Source organism: Chiloscyllium punctatum, chromosome 3 (genome assembly GCF_047496795.1).
Source record: "Chiloscyllium punctatum isolate Juve2018m chromosome 3, sChiPun1.3, whole genome shotgun sequence".
Classification (NCBI taxonomy): Eukaryota; Metazoa; Chordata; class Chondrichthyes; order Orectolobiformes; family Hemiscylliidae; genus Chiloscyllium; species Chiloscyllium punctatum.
Genome location: NC_092741.1, coordinates 90,806,258 through 90,824,208, shown reverse-complemented (window position 1 = coordinate 90,824,208; position 17,951 = coordinate 90,806,258). Strand labels below are relative to the sequence as shown.

Here is a 17,951-nt window from a genome sequence, read left to right as displayed (position 1 = left end):
AATGGGCAAAATGGTTTCACTCATTTGTTATGAGAACATTTTGAGTCAGAGAATTAATAAGTTGGCATGACCTATTTAGTGTCTAATGTTTCAACCATTGACAGAAGACCTTTAGCATCATAACTGGGTCACGTTGACCTCCCCAACCAATTCTCCAAACACAAGCTCACAGTAAGTGACATCGTGAATGAAAGGACAGAATTTTCCCAGATCCGGAGTGGCAAGCTTTTTGACATTTGATTGCAAGATCTTTGGGGGTGGGGTGGGGGCAGGTAGAGTAAAAGATAGTTCCCCGGCAGCAGACACTTGTTGAACGATGCCATGATGATGTACTCCTGATTCTAGTGATATTAGCCGCCTGCTAGCTGTTTTGCAGCAGTGTGAAGCCCATCACCACGTGGCAACCATCAGTTTAATGGAGACTTCCTCCTTGCGATAGTCCAATGGGATAACACTGGAACCAATGGTTCCAACACAGCTCCTGCAGCCTCAGTGAGGCTCAGTGGTTTCCCCACCAATGGGCCACATGCCTATTTGGTCATTCTGGAAAATCCTATTTTAAATTTCCCCACATTGAGGTGTTAAGAAACCCTTTCAATCCTCCACCTGCTTCAGAACCACACTGAACGGGCTGCAATGTTTCCCAAACAGTGGACTCTCTGATTTGACCTGCAACAAATAGGAGAAAGTAAGGACTGCAGATGCTGGAGATCAGAGTCGAAAAATGTGGCGCTGGAAAGGCACAACAGGTCAGACACAAGTTAAGTGATGGCCAGCTCAGTTTCTTGTTACAGTGCTAGTATGCAGGTTTGGTCCTGATGTCAGGTACCCAAAAGGCACAGGAAAATACTGTCCAAATCCACAGGAAAATATACTAATGTAATCTTAAAACAAAAAGGGTACACTGTACCTGCAATTCATTCATTTTTTTTAAATTCATATAAACCCATTCAGCAAATGATTATTGTATCAAGCAATAATACTATTTAATAAACCAGAGAACATTCTAATTAAATCTGGGAATGAGCAATTGTGTTTGTCTTAATTAACTATTTAAGAACCGCCTGAATAGTTTGGATATTAAATTTCTAAGATGTATACAATCTAACAGTTAAATTAATTTCAGCAATGTTAACTTCTGAAAATATATATATCCATATGAACATTCCATTACTTGGGAATAATGAAATGCTACCTAACCAGGTATTGAAATCTCTCCAACAATTCTATACACAAACAACAAAGATCATTCCACTGCAAGCAAAGGGAGAAGTTAAACAACAAACACAATTAATCCACTTTAGTGTCTGTTAGATTGTGTCCAGTTCTTGGAAGAAACCTTCAGCCATTTTGAAATATACAATTCAAGGATCAATCACAAAAAGTCCATACCAGCTATAACTGGACAGGTATTTGCATAATTAAGTCCTGAGGCAATGAGTGGGAGATGAGCTCAAAGTTTAGTACCGCATTGCTGAAAGTGAATGCACTCTGCGCGAGTTTGCCAAGTCAACAGTAAATATTCCAGTAGTATTCATATAGAATTTCATTTTCAGTACAGAATTCTTGTGCTTTGAATTAAAGATTAGATTGAATTGAGAAACAGGCCAGCGACAGCTGCATTTTTTTTACTCTGAGTCTTTTCAAAGCTCATTCTGCCCATTTTCCTCTGTAGTTTTAAACATGAGGATAGAATTGTAGATTTTCAGAGCTGGGCCCAGTTTAATGCTCATTATCTTCACAATGTCTGTCTGTGTCAGTAGTAGAAGTGCTTCTCCATCAATTTGCTAAAAGACAAAATTGCAAGTATTAATTTAGAATCAATGTACTTTGTAACAACATTCATTGTTTATCATGCTTTGAACAATATAATTCAAAATGATAAAGCTCTAAACATTCAGAACATCAAAACAAATATCTATGAACTATACATTTAGATAATGCAGTTTCTTCATCTAACTGAGTCAATTTCAAAGTAACTTCCTTTCACAGGATGTGGGCAGCACTGGCAATGCCAACATGTCTATCCCTAACTGTCCTCAAACTGAAAAGCTCGCAATGTCATTTTCAAGAGCAGATTTCTTCCTTAAAAGGAAATTATGATAATCAACAATAGCTTTATTACCAATGACTAGCTAAGATTAGCTTTGAAATCTTTATTTATTAACTGGATTTAAAATTTCACCAGCTGCTGAGCTAGTGGGTTTTGAACCTGTGTCCCTACAGCATAAATCAGAAGTTTGAAAAACTCAGCAGATCTGGCAGTATCTGTGGACAGAAAGCAGAGTTAACATTTCTGGAAGGATTTCTGGTAATCCTTCTTCAGAACGGATTGTAACTAGGAAACGTTTGGTAAATCAATATGTAACCAATAGCAGCATAATAGACTGTTTTTTTAGAATGTTTTAGATTTAGATTACTTACAGTGTGGAAACAGGCCCTTCGGCCCAACAAGTCCACACCGCCCCGCCGAAGCGCAACCCACCTGTACCCCTACCCCTTACCTAACACTACGAGCAATTTAGGATGGCCAATTCACCTGACCTGCACATCTTTGGACCGTGGGAGGAAACCGGAGCACCCAGAGGAAACCCACGCAGACACGGGGAGAATGTGCAAACTCCACACAGTCAGTCGCCTGAGGCGGGAATTGAACCCGGGTCTCTGGCGCTGTGAGGCAGCAGTGCTAACCACTGTGCCACCTTGCCGCCCACTGTATTAAGCATCTGAAGAAACATGATATCCGGAGGCTGGGAAGGGGTTGCAGGGGCAATAAATGATGTGTGGTGAGGGAACCCAGGGAGCGAGAAACAGTTGGGCAGACAAAAGAATGGCTAAAGGTCAGTCTGGGAGAATCAACTGTTGCTAAATCGGGACAATTGGTGGCTGATCATGGGCTGTTTATAGAAGTAACCTATGTGATGCTAACGCCTGATATGTAGGGGCTGGCGAAAGGACATGGGAGAAGGTGCTCAGGTCCTAAAATTATTGAACTCGATATTGAGGCGTGAAAGCGGCAGGGTTCCCAAGTGGAAAACGAGGTGCTGTTCTTCTAGCTTGCGCTGAGCTTCACTGGAGCACTGCAGCAAGCCTGAGACGGATGCGAGCCAGAGAACAGGGCAGTGTGTTGAAGTGGCAGGTAACTGGAAGTTCAGGGTCATTTCTGCAGACAGTACATAGGTGTTCTGCAAGGCGGTCACCCAGTCTGCACTTCATCGCCCTAATGTAGAGCAGATCACATTGTAATCAGCAAATGCAGTAGACTAGATTGAGTGAAGTACAGGAAAAGCATTGTTTCACCTGGAAGGTGTGTCTGGGGCCTTGGATAGTGAGGAAGAAGTAAATATGCAGGTGTTACACCATCTGCAATTGCATGGAAAGATGCCATGGGGATGTGTTGTGATTGACGGAGAAGTGAACCAAGACGTCCTGGAGGGAATGTGAGGGGAGGGGAATGTGTCTGGTGGTGGTAAACTGCTGGAGGTGGCGAAAATAGTGGCTAATGATCCTCTAGATGTGGATGCTGGAGGGATGGTAGGTGAGGACCAGGGGGATCCTATCGCTTGTATGATGGAAGCGAGGGGGTGAGAGCCGAAGTACAGAGGATGGGTTAGGCCCAGCTGAGGACCCAGTCAACAACAATGGTAGTGAATCCTTGGTTGAAGAAGGTGATGGATATTTCAGAGGCTCTCTTGACATCATTGGAACAGATACAACAGAGATGGACAAATTGGGATAATGGAATCAAGCCTTTACAGGAAGCAGGGTATGAGGACGTATAATCCAGGTAACTGTATAAGTCAGTGGATTTGTAGTGGCTATTGGTAGCCAGCCTATCCCCAGAAATGAAAACAGTGATGTCAAGGAAGGGAAGGGAGGAGTCACAGATGGACCAGGTGAATGTGAACTGGGTGGAAACTGGAACAAAATTGATAAACCTTTCCAATTCCAGATGAGAGGGGGAAGCAGCACCGATGATGTCATTGATGCACTGGAGAAAGAGTTGTTGGTGTGAACCCTGAGTGAGGATTGGAATAAGGAATGTTCTATGTACCCCACAAAGAGACAGGCAGAACTGGGGCCTATGCAGGTATCTATAACTACCACATTGATATGAAGGAAGTGGTAGGAATAAAAGACAAGTTGTTCGGGTTGAGGATGAGCTCAGCTAAGCAGAGGAAGCTGGTGGTGGATTGGGACGGTTCAGGCCTTCTTTCCAGGAGGAATTGGAGAGCTTTGAGACCATCCTGATGGGAGATGGACATTGAAAGGGATTTCACGTCTGTGGAAAAGAGGTGATGGCTAGAGCCCACAAACTGGAAATATGAAACGGACATAAAGCATCAGAGGAATCGCAGATGTAAGTGGGAAACGATTGGACAAGCAGAGAAAGAAGTCAAGTCGAGGTGGGAAGAAATGGGTCCGCCCATTACAGAGAAGGTAGAGGCAGGCTGTGTGGGGTTAGGAGACCATGAGCTTGGAGACAATTGGGGGGTGGGGGGCAGTGGGCATCATGGTTGAGGAGATCAACAGATGAAAGAAATGATATTATTGGCTGTGGTGGACTCTGCTGGGGTCATGGTCTAGGTGAGATAGGAAGAGGTGTCCGAAAGCTGGTCACAGCGTCTGCAATATAGAGATCAATACACAAGATAATAACAGCTCCACCCTTGTCGGCAGGCTTCATTACAACGTCAGGGTTGGATCTAAGAGCACAGAATGCAGTTGGTTCAGAGGGAGATAGTTTCAAATGGATAAGATGGAAGTAAAGAGATTGAAATGGCCAATGTCATGTCGACAGCTCTTGATGAACAGGTTGAATGCAGGTAAAAGGCCAGAGGGAGGAGTTCAGTTGAGCAAAGAGTGTGGAACTGGATGAAGCTATCTGTGGGATGGGGAGATGACTCTTGTATAAAGAAATGGGCACAGAGGTGAAGGAACAAGAGTCCAATGTTATGTCGTGCCCAAAATTCATGGGGGATGGGAGGGGTGTGGAATCAGAGGGATGAAACTATGGCCTTCGCTGAGTGCAAAATGTTCAGCAGAAAGCAGGCAGTCAGAAAAGATAGTAAACCCCATAGGAGATGGAGTTACTTGGTGATGTCACCACCAGACACATATTCCCCACCCCCACCCCCATCCCGTCAGCATTCAGCAAGGACAATGCCCTCCGAGACACCCTGGTCCACTCATCCTCACCTCCCACATCCTTGCGGCACCTTCTCATACAATCGCAGAAGGTGTAGTGCCTGTCAGTTTACTTCCTCCACCCTCACTATCCAAGGCTCCAGCGCTTTACCTGCACTTTACTCAATCTAGTCTATTCCATTTGCTGCTCACAATATGATCTCCCCTACACCAGGGAGATGAAATACAGACTGGGTTAGGGTTAGGGTGAGGACTGTTTTTTCTACATTCTGTCTGTAAAAATGACCCTGTGTTTCCTGTTACCTGCCACTTCAGTACACCATCTTGTTCCCTGGCCAACATCTGTCTCAGACTTGCTGCTATGCTCCAGCGAAGCTCAGTGCAAGCTGGATGCACAATATCTCAACTTCCACTTGGGATCCTATAGCCTTCAGGACTCAATATAGAGTTCAATAATTTTAGGGCCTGAGCACCCCCATGTCCTTATCACAATCCTCACACAGCAGGCCTTGTCATCACATGGGCTGCTACCACAAACAAGCGGCTGTTAGCCACTAATTATCCCCATTAGCAGTTACCGGCACAACCCACCCAGTTTTTCCTCATAAGAAAATCCCTCCATGTAAAAAGTCAGAATTCACAAATAGGTGTTTAATAAATGCACATTATAGGAGAACTTCCTGTACTTGTGACTGCATTAAACCATTATAGAAAGTTACTCTAACTTACAGTTAAATATCAACATTTATTCTTGATTGGTTCTGTTCACAAAACCAAGAAGTACACAATTCAGTTCTCAACCCTGCTTCGCCATTCAATAAGATAGTGATTGATGTGTGTTTCAAATTCTTTATTTCCATCTACTCCAATTATCAATCAGCTCCAATAATCCTTGCTTCGAAAGAACGTATTCATCTCGGACTTCAAATACTCAATGGCCCAGCCTCCACCAGCTTCTCCAGGAAGACAGCTCCACAGTCTTGAAAGAAAACAAAATCTCCTCATCTTGGTCTTAAAAGCACAAGGCCCACTTTTAAAACAGAGGCACCATGTTGAAATGATATCACTCATCGTGTTTTTTAAAATCACTCGTGGAACATGGGCAGCTCTGGCTGAGACAGCATTTATTACCCCTCCATGGATAGCCTCGAGAATATGGTGATGAGCTGCCATTATGAACTGCTTCAGTCCATGTGCTCAGGGAGATTCACAGTGCCACTAGAAAGTGAGTTCCAGGATTTTGACCTAGCTTATATTATTTAAACTCAAATTTTATTGTAGTCTGTAAAGCATTCGAGGTTACATATTTACAACACAAAACTTTCTGCTTCATTTTTAGAGTTGCTTCATGTTTAACAATCTATACAGTTTTGATACTTTGTTTAGAATTTGTTCATTATCTGGACTTTAAGTGGTCATTGGGATGACACAGTGGCTCAGTAGCTAGTACTGCTGCTTCACAGCACCAGGGACCTGGGTTCGATTCCAGCCTTGGGCGACCGTCTGTGTGGAGTTTGCACATTCGCCCCGTGTCTGCATGGGTTTCCTCCAGGTGCTCCTGTTTCCTCCCACAGTCACAAAGATGTGCAGGTCAAGTGAATTGGCTATCGTGTTAGGTGCATTAGTCAGAGGGAAATGGGTCTGGGTGGGTTACTCTTTGGAGGGCCGGTGTGGACTGGTTGGGCCGAAGGGCCTGTTTCCACACTGTAGGGAATCTAATCTAAAAAACCTAATCTTCGTACTGTTCTGTATTGACAATTACAAGCATGAGGAACCCTCTCTTAAATATTCAAAGAAAATGTTTCATTAAAAGCTAAAGTCCCATGACATTTGTTGCAACGATCAATCGGCAACAAAGACCAGCAGTCTTGAATTATATCTTCACTTTGAACGGGTATTTTGCACTTTAATTTTGTCAATGTCTCCAAGGTATGTTTGGGAGTATTTCTCTAGAATGCTCTTTCTTTTATTATTTGCATCAATAACATCACCCCGGATTACTATGTGACCCCTCCCTTTTATGATATCTATGTTGGAAGATGATGAAGAGGCACAACAGCCAGTCTTTCAAGGCAACATTAAAGATCCTGAGACCATAAGACATTTGAGAAAAGTAGGCCATTCAGCCCATCAAATCTGTTCTGCCATTCAATGAAATTCTCAACATAATTTTCCCATCTTTTCCTAATAATCTTTGATTCCCTTATTGATTAAACCATATATAATATTGAATATATAAAGCCCTCTGCAGTAAAGATTCACCACCGTCCAAGACAAACAATGTCCCCTCATCTCAGTCTTAAATGTGTGACCTCCTACTCTGAATTGATGTCCTCTGGTCACAGACTCTTTCACAGGGAGAAACAAACTCTCAGCATCTCTACTGTCAATCCCTTAAGAATTATGAGTTTCAACTGGGTCACTTCTCACACGTCCAACCTCCAATGGAGTACAGGCACAACCTACCCAGTCTCTCCTCATAAGAAAATCCCTCCATGTATGGATCAATCTAGTGGTCATTTTCTGTACATCCACCAATGTCAGAATATCATTCTTTAGATGAGGAGCAAAGACTGTTCACAGAATTCTAGGTGCAGTCTCACCAGTGATTTGTATAGGTTAAGCTAGATTTTTCTATTTTTATATTCCATTTGAAACAAAAGGGCAGCAGTCCTGTTGCCTTCCCTATTACCTGCTGAACTTGGATGCCAACATTTTGTGATACATGATTGAGGACCCTCAAATCCACCTGCGCTGCCATCATTTTGCAGTCTTTCTTCATTTAAATAATATTTACTTCTGCTCTACGTAACCTCACATTTTCACACATTGTTTTCTATTTGCCAAATTTCTACCCATTCACCTAACCTGTCTACAGCCTTCTGTACATACTGTCATCCTCACCAATCACCTTTCTATCCTTTTTTGTATCACCTCCAAATTTGGCTATAGTACATTCACTTCCATCATCTAAGTCTTTTCATATTTATCAAGAAGAATTGTGGCTCCAGCACGGTTTGCTGTGGCACTCATTAGTTAACATCCTAAAAATGGCCTTTATTTCACTTTGTGTCTTCTGCTCGTTAGCCAGTCCTCTATCGATGTTAATAAGCTCCCCTAACACCACAGTTATCCCATTATACAGTCATATTTGCTGTACCTTATTGAACATCTTCTCCTTTACTTCCTGCATATTTCCTCAAAAACTTCCAATACATCTGTCAGGCGTGATTTCTCCTGATGAAGCCATTCTAACTCTGCTCAATTATAAGCATCTCTTAGAGTAGGGTGGTGCTGGAAAAGCACAGCAGGTCAGGCAGCATCTGAGGAGCAGGAAAAATCGACGTTTCGGGCAAAAGCCCTTCATCAGGAATAGAGGCAGGGTGCCTGCAGAGTGGATAGATAAATGAGAGGGGGGTGGGGGTGGGCAGAAAGTAGCATAGAGTACAATAGGTGAGTGGGGGTGGGGATGAAGGTGATAGGTCAGAGAGGCGGGTGGAGTAGAACAGGTCATGAGGGCGGTGCTGAGCTGGAAGGCTGGAGCTGGGGTGAGATGGGGGAAGGGGAAGTGAGGAAACTGGTGCGAGTCTGTTTCAGGACATGGTTGAAGAGCTTCAAGACAGAGGAGATAACCTGGGGGTTGCAGTGAGAGAGAGACTCACAGAGTCTTATAGAGAGAGGAGGAAAACTTCTTCAAGGCAGGCATCCTCGCAAGAGAATTCGCAGTAGGGTTAAAATCAACTAGGCAAAAACAAGGACGGCAGATGCTGGAAACCAGAGTCTAGATTAGAGTGGTGCTGGAAAAGCACAGCAGGTCAGGCAGCATCTGAGGAGCAGCAAAATTGACGTTTCGGGCAAAAGCTCTTCATCTCTAACATACTAGTTCACACTGTACTTTTTCTACAGATATTTATTGTGGTTATGTCCCTTTACCTTTCATTCCTGTATTTAATATTTTTGGAATGCCACTGGCATCCTCTATCGTGAAGACTGATGCCAAGTATTTCTCAGCTCCATGGTCATTTCCTGAATCCCAATTATTATTTCCCAGCTTCATTGCTCAAAAAGCCTCTATCACTTTGGCCACTCTCTTTCTTTTATTTAAAATAACACTTATAGTATCATTTTTATATTACTTGCTAATTTACACTGAAATTATTTTTAATAGACTTTTTCTTCTTAAAAATTTCCTAATCCTCACCACGTTGTATGATTTTCTTTTCTCTTTCAATTTGATACTATACTCAATTTCCTTGGTTAATCATGCCCAGTTTAACTCCCCCACCTTAGAGTCCTTCTTCATTACTGGGATATATCTTTTTGAAAGTCATGAACTAGTTTCTTAAACATCTACCATGGCTCAACCACCATCTTTTCTGTTAAACTTCTTTCTCAGTCCATTCCAACCAAATCTGACTCAATGTTAACTCTGTTTTCTCTCTACAGATGCTGCCATAACTAGATTTCTTCAGCAATTTCTGTGTTTGGTTTTGACCTCATTTATTTAAAGATTATCATATCTGTTTCCAATCAAAGTCTCTCACTTGCAAATCGAATTCTAAATTCTAGTACATTATGGTTACTATTTCCTAGGGATCATTTAGTTGGAGATCATTTGACATTTTCAGCACTTGACCTCATTTACTTTTTAATATTTGCACACAGTGGTCCTTTCTTTCTCATTCTGGGCATCATTTATCCCTCTCCCAACCCACCACTTCTGTTATTATTTCAAAGCCTCCTCTACAACCCTATTCAATTCATCAGGACATTAGGCTCAGTACAGTTCAAGTAAAGCTTATCTCACCAAAGCAGATCCTTTACATTCCAATACTGGTGACAAAGTCTCATGAACTGAAACTCATTCCTCCCATACCAATCTTTGAAACATGCAATTGACTCCTTTACTTTATTTACCCTGAACTTCCAATAGGTACACAATCATCAGCAAGTACAAATCTAGAAGGTCTTTTTCAAAAATATTCTCAAAATTCATGCTTCAGGTGCCTCTGGTTATACATACAAAGTGCTGGAAGAATTCTGTTCTATCCTTTATGGAAATCCATCAACTGCTGGGATATTGCTTCCGATGCTGCCTGACTGGCTGTGCTTTTCTAGCACCACACTTTTTGACTCTGACCTTCAGCAACTGCAGTCCTCACTTACTCCTCAAAAAGTTAACCCATTTGCTGGCCACCAGGCTACAGGTTGGGCAATTTAATATCCATCCTTGTTCAATGCAAGTTAAAAACACCCTGTTCATTAGAATAATTCAGATTTCATATCTGATGAAGGAGCAGGAGAAACGAGTGAGTTGGCAATTAATTTATAATCTGCTTGCTGGACTTCCACTAGTGCTCGGTGAAACAAATTGCGCTCATGTTGCCTTACAAGTTTCTGTCAACAACATACCCAGTAAGTCAACCAAAAAGAATTTTACTCCTTCAGTGTCCAATTAGTGTGGAACTGCAGACATAGATCTCTCCACATCATAGGCCAAAATGCAACTGACTGCCATAATTCATTTATCCCTTCATCAAGCAGCAATCTTGTAAACTTTTAGAATCAAGATCAAGACACTGTATGGTGCATGGCAACAACTAACTTTGTTATGACGGTTGCTAAGACTATTGGAAAGGATTTATATTGAAGTGAAAGATTGGTATAGGAAGTCATGCATCCAAATTCAAACAAACCTAATAGGCTACTGCTATACAGATTCAGGTACCCAAATAGATCTAAAGACTCCCTTTTGCATGATCCTAGTACTATTTCTGAAATTATGGCTGCACACTGGAATCATAATCTAGTATAAAGTACAAGCAGCATATATTGTGACCAAGAACCTCTTGTTTTCCACCCAACTCTGTTATCCTTTACCACAAACCTTCTATTTTGCATTTATACTTTCAGATAGCCAAGACTTAAAACCGTGTCAATTTGATGCAAGTCCTGATGAAAAGGGCAAGTAGTATTAGAATGTATGAAGGTGGATAAATCTCCTGGCCCTGACCAGATATAGAGATGTACAGCAGTGCAAGAACACTGCAAGAGGTGAGAGAAAAACTTGTGGGGGCCCTAACTGATATTTTTGTATTATCGCTGGCCACGGTTGAGATCCTAGAAAACTGGAGGGTAGCGAATGTTGTGCCCTTATTCAAAAAGAGCTGCAAAGAAAATCCTGGGAGCTATAGACCATTAAGCCTAACATCTGTGGTGGGTACGTTACTTGAGAAGATTCTGAGGGATAAGATATACATGCGTTTGGAAAGACAGGAATTGATTAGGAGCAGTCAGCACGGATGTGTGTGTGGCAGATCATACCTCACAAATTTGTTTGTGTTCTGTGATGAAATGACTAGGAAGGTTGACAAGGGTAGGGAAGTAGACAGTCTATAGGAAATTCAGTAAGGCCCTTGATAAGGTTCCACATGGTAGGCTGCTCTGGAAGGTTCGATCACATGGAATCCAGGGCTAGCTGGCAAACTGGATACACAATTGACTTGATACTAGGAAACAGAGGGTAATACTGGAAGGAATCTTGTCGGACTGAGGCCTGTGACCAGTGGAGTGCCTCAGGGGTCGGTGCTGGGCCCATTGCTGTTTGTTATCTATATCGATGATTTGAATGAGAATGTACAAGGCATGAGTAGTAAATTTGCAGATGACAAAAATAGGTAGCATTGTGGACACTGAGAAAGGTTATCAGAAATTGCAGCAGGACCTTAATCAGCTGGGGAAGTGGGCCGAGAAATGGCAAATGGAGTTTAATATAGATAAGTGTGAGGTCCTGCATTTTGTAAAGTCAAATCAAGGTAGGAGTTTCATGGCGAATGGTAAGGCCTGAAGGAGTGTAATGGAACAGAGGGACTTTGGGGTTCATGTGCATGGTTCTCTGAAAGTGGAGTCACAGGTAGACAGGGCAGTGAAGGAGGCTTTTGGCACACTGACTTTCATCAGTCAGGGTATTGAGTATAGAAGTTGGGAAGTTACATTGCAGTTATACAGGATGTTGATGAGGCTGCACTTGGAATTTTGTGTTCAGTTTTGGTCACCTTGATGCAGGAAGGATGTTATTAAACTGGAAAGAGTGCAGAAGAATTTTACAAGGATGTTGCCATGACTCAACTGTCTGAGTAATAAGGAGAGGTTGGGCAAGCTAGGACACTTTTTCTTTAGAGCATAGGAGACTGAGGGGGGATCTTCTAGAAGTATATAAGATTGTGAGAGACATGGATAGGGTGAATACACGCAGTTGTTTTCCCAGGGTTGGAAAATTGAGGACTAGAGGGCATCAGTTTAAGGTTAGATTGGGAAAGAATAAAAAGGAACCTGAGGAGCAACTTATTTTTATATACAGAGGGTGTTATGTACATGGTATGAACTGCCAGTGGAAGTTGTTGAGGCAGGTACATTTAAAAGTCATTTGGATAAATACATGGACAGGGAAGGTTTAGAAAGATATGGGCCAAGTGCAGGGAAGTGGGGTTAGCATTGATGAACATTTTGGGCCAAAGGACCTGTCTCCACGCTATGACTAAAAGCAGACCTCTGGATAAAGGACCAATATGACTTTATCTGACACAAATAGCCACTAGCTCAGATGCTGCCATTGGACTTTAACAGGATACAATCAACTTGATATCTGCATGTTGGGAATGACAAGGGTCGAAACAAAGCCACAGGAAAGGAATGGCACATGTTCCAGTTCCCAGAATCCAAGGTCATAGATGAGTTCTGCTAGAAGACAGAGAAGGGAATTTTGATGGGAAAGCACACAGAAATGGCATGTTGGCATAGCTGCCACAGAATCTACAGTCAAGGAGCATGGAGTTGACCAGTTATGTACAGACACATGGCTTTCCAGGATGAAATGGCCAACTCGCTGGGAATAACTATGGACTGTGATACAACTGAGGAAGTTAGAAAGCCACAAAGAATAAGTTCTATTTTTACTTCTTTATCATGACATATTGGGAACTCAAGGGTTAAACATTCCCCTGCTACAAGGACTCACTGCAGTATCGATTGCAAACCTGGGCTCTTACAGAATGAGAGGGGACATCACAGCAAAGGGGTTGGCTAACTCCCTGAGGACAGAATCTTCTGGAACCACACTTGTGGATTTTACATGCAACCTCAGGCAAAGGTGTTTGTCCTCCCTGGACAAGACTGATAACCTTATTAACTGCCTTCTGTCCCCATTATACTGCTTCCCCTACCTATTAACTTGGACACGTGAATCCAATGATGAGAATAAAGAAAAGTCCTTCTATCTAAATCTCTATCCATCAACATAGGATTATGAAGAATAGGATAACCAGTCCCTGTAAACCACTCACTAGTTATCACAGGAAATCGGCAATCACTAGGCATTGTAAAATTGTAATTACCTGTCTTATACAGTGTAACAGCAATCAACCATGTGACTTGTCAATCTCTGTATTATTCCTATAAAATATCTTGCCTTTGTGTGTACAGCAGAGATTCATTGAGAAGTGCCACCGCAAGTAGGTTACACGACTCCTTTGGTGTCACTAAGAATCTCTCACCGGCTGTCCGATAATAAAGCATCTACCCTTGTACTAAACTAGTGTCATCCGGATTTGTAGAAAATATACTTCAACATTTGGTGCCGTGACGTGGACCTCAACATAGGGAACGTCTCACTGGGCTGAGTAAGTGACACAAAAGACTGAGTTGAACAGAACAGAACAGGGTGGACTGAAACTTGTGCCGTTAGGATTTGTGAAAAAAAAAACTTCAACATTAACCTCTCAACTTCCACTGCCACAGAGATAGAAGTCACCAAAAGTTGGTGCTGTAATGGGAACTGAACTCAGGCTGGTTCATGAGATTTATGCTTACGTAGGTTCAGACATATACCACCATGATATAGGTATCAGTGTTTAATAGAGCATGCAGACTCTCAGAGCAATAAGACAACCTGTGCTCTGAAGGATTAGACGGATCGCTGTGGCATTGCTGAGTGGTGGTAATGGTTTCATACTGCACATTTCTACTGTTCTCTCACAAAATGTCAGCATTCATACTCCCATCATAGTCATTCCACCAATGTCACTGCTGGCTAAGCCTCCTCCATATTGCTGTCACGACACATGTTGTAGCCACTAGGGTGGGATTCTATAAAAATACCAAGTGAAGCAAAAATACTCACAATATTGTCACTGAGTATATACACAAGGCTGAATCTTTTGGTTTTGTTTGTATTGTTGATAGTGTAGTCTTTGTGTAGTGTAAGCAATCTTTGTGTAGTGTCTTTTATTTCAGGCTTAAAATGGTTGGGAATCAGACAGTATTGATGATTTGGGAAGGTTATCATTGGAGCTTGTGTATGATGAGAGCTAACCAACAGGTTGTCTACAGCAATGATGCATTTTTCCTTAGACAATGACAAGTCTTGTATCCTCTTGACTGAGTTAGCAAATGTAACACATCACCATAAATTTGGAAACTTGAATCAGCTTGGATAATTGGAATCTATGAGCATTATTGGAAGCCAGGTACGTAGCTATTGGAGTAAGATGAGAACTGTAAGTTATTGCATACTCAATGAGTTGAGAAACTTGTCTTTCCCCCAGTGTCTAGCTGCACTTTTCCAAAGGAAAGGCAGGATTGCTGATGGGAAATTGAAGCTCAAGTACTTCAAACCTAGAATGTATAAGCCCTTAATGTGTTGTCAATATATATAAAGTGAGGTTAGTAGATTTTGTGCAAACGTTTTGGCTGTAAAAATATATTTTCTTCATTAAATTATCTTTATGTACATATACAGGCACTAAAGTAATTCTGTACCATATCTGAATGTAAAAAAACAAACTGGAGTTTGACATTGCCCGAAGTTGCAAAACCAAAGGCATTTCCTACTCATGGAGGACACTATTTACATACATTTTGAGGCAAAGAGGATCTGATAATTGAACGGACCCTCATCACACTTTGGCGTGATGATCCTAGAAAGCATTCTTTCCCCACTACACCCTGGTGGCAGCTGCTCAAAGCTTTTGTGCAGGTGATCCTGGATCTTGGAATATGCCAGTATGCAATATATTTTTCAAATTTCAAAGATGTACTTTATTCATGAAATCATCTACAACTACATGCAAATATTCTAAATCAATTTTGTACTATCTTTGCAGTCTGCAACAATGCTAAAGCATTTCCAAACAAAGCACAGCTGTGGCATTAAATCAGGAAATTCAAATGCTGCTTTCCAGGTTGTGTGTTGATCCACCATTAGCAACATGTTACAGTCGAGTGCACCACTGAAATGCACTGAACAACCTGTATTTATGCAATACATATCAACTGAACTCACCAAAGAAGTTAAGTCTAAGCAGCCTTTTTAACAAGCAAGTTCCTGTGCTGCTTATTTCAGAATTTTTCAGTCTGATTAAGGAGCTAGAGTTGCTTACCCTCAGAACCTAGAAGCTTTGTTTGCCCTTGTTGTAATGCTCTCTCTTATGGCAATTCTCCATGCAAAAAAATCTAAAACCCTACATATGTTACATAACACTGAATGGACAGTAATTATTACTTGATGCCCTGCCATCACAAATGATGGCTCATTATCTTAATAACTTCTGCAGGTAGACTTTCTATTTTATGATGGAATAGGTAAATTCTAGTTCTGAAAAGAATCCTTCCTTAGATGCTACAATATAAAGAACATTAATATCTGACACTGAAATTAAGAGACTAAAGCCCAATCTTCTGTTGACATTCATAAGTCCCTTGAACTTTGCACTTGTGCATCAGAATATATTCACAACCTCAAAACCTCTGCCTAAATCTCATTCAGTTGTAATAGTACTCAATGTCATTACATTTAACACCTTAGTCCTCAGGCCATGTATTCAGGCATACAATGGTTAAAGGTGATAGAATGGCAAATTTGTGCAATTAACAAACTGCATTCGTTCCCCAGTGTGATGGATTATGCACACTGCAAAATGAAACTAATTACACAGATGAGAAGTTCATTGTCAAAATATTTGACAAGACAATAGCACATGTTATCTGGAATCCATCACTTAGAACAGACAAGAGCAATGTTAATTATTAACTACCTCATCTTCATGTTGCTAATTACCATATTTAAATGCAAATTATACACCAAAATCATTTGCACTTTAAATTTTTATCTTCAATTATTCTCAATGTCATATTTCATAGGTAAACTAGGTTCAGGACATAATCACTGATGTTTACATTAGCTGTTATAGTCTACAACAAATGAAGTAACTAATAGATTTGCCATCACTGCAACAAGCTAAAACTTGAACAACATTTAGTGTGGCTGATAATGAAAGACATGGGACTTCACGAGTATATAATCACAATTTGTCACTTCATAGAATACAAGTAAATACTATTCCGATTCATTCTGATTCACATTATAATCTTTCGTGCATTGATACCATTAAAACTACCTCTTTTGATCCCTTCACTGTCTATAAATTGTCAGATTGTTGCTCAACATGCAGAGAAGCAGAAGTCATGCAGCTGAATATTGGGAAGACCAAAATCATCAGTTTCGTATGCCTTGCTTCCTGGACATCTACTCCATCCCTTCTTCTGAGAATTGTCTAAGTCCGACTCAGAAATACCATGTACCTACATTCTTGTAAAGACTCTGTATTTCCAACTCCATACGCTGATACCATCCTGCCTCAGGGCATTTGTTGTTAAAATTCTCACCCTGTCATTTATTATATTATTGATCATACTTCTAGAAGTATCACAAATCACTTTGATAGGTCTGCAGATGGGAGTTTGTACATTCCCCTCTTGTCTTCGTTGGTTTCTTCCGGATGCTCCGGTTTCCACTCAGTCCAAAGATGTGCAGGTTAGGTGGATTGGCCAAGAGAAATTGCCCACAGTCTCCAGGAATGTACAAGTTGGTAGAATAGCCATGGGGAATGCAGCATTACATGGATAGGAGAGTGTGTGTGTGTGCGTGTGCGTGTGTGTGTGTGTGTGTGTGCTTGTGTGCACACGTCTGTCTCTCTTCGGAGGGATGGTGTGGACTCAATGGACCAAATGTCTTGAATTCTTGAGAAGTGCTTTATAAATACATGTTTCTCCTCTGTTTATCTTTTTGCAATTTGTTTATGGGATAAGGAGATCATAGTCTAGGTTAGCATTTCCTATTGTTCTGGAAAAGACGATGAGCTGTCTTCTTAAACTGCTCCAGTCCTCAAAATATATGTACACCCATAGTACTGTTTAGGAAGGAAGTTCACAATTTTAACTCTGTGACAATGAAAAAATGACGATATTAGTTACAAGTCAGGATAGGGAGTGGTTTGGAGGGGAATTTGCAGGATGTGGTGTACCTTGCATCTACTATCCTTGTCCTTCTAGTTGGTAAAGCTTGTGGGTTTGGAAGGCAATGTTGAAGGAACTTGTGTGAGTTACAGCAGTTGCCTCTGTATGGCTATGGTTAAAGGAGTGAACACTGAAGGTGATGAATATGGTGTCAATCCAGCAACTTGGTTTGGATTGGATGATATGAAGCTTCACCTATCCAATCAAGTGGAGGGCATTCCATCACACGCCTGACTTGTTCCTTGTGGATGATGGGCGAGCATTGGAGAGACAGAAGGTGTGTTAATTGTTGCAGAATTCCAAGCCTCTGACCTGCTCTTGTGAACAAACACCATACTTACACATGTAGAATTCAGTTTCTGGCCAATGACAATTTCAAGATGTTGATATCGTGATTGTGGCAATGGTAAGGCTATTGAAGTTCAAGGTGAGAGGGCTAGATTCTCACTTGT

General features: G+C 41.4%; 1 protein-coding gene across 1 annotated transcript in view; it reads right to left on the bottom strand.

Moving 5' to 3' along the window:
• Nucleotides 1-1,285: 1,285 nt before the first annotated feature.
• Nucleotides 1,286-17,951, bottom strand: part of l3mbtl3 (L3MBTL histone methyl-lysine binding protein 3) — a 172,953-nt gene continuing 156,287 nt past the window's right edge. The window contains exon 22 of the mRNA XM_072556048.1: nucleotides 1,286-1,787. Coding sequence (XP_072412149.1) covers nucleotides 1,644-1,787 — 144 coding nt within the window. The 3' untranslated portion in view covers nucleotides 1,286-1,643. The remainder of the gene's footprint in view (nucleotides 1,788-17,951) is intronic.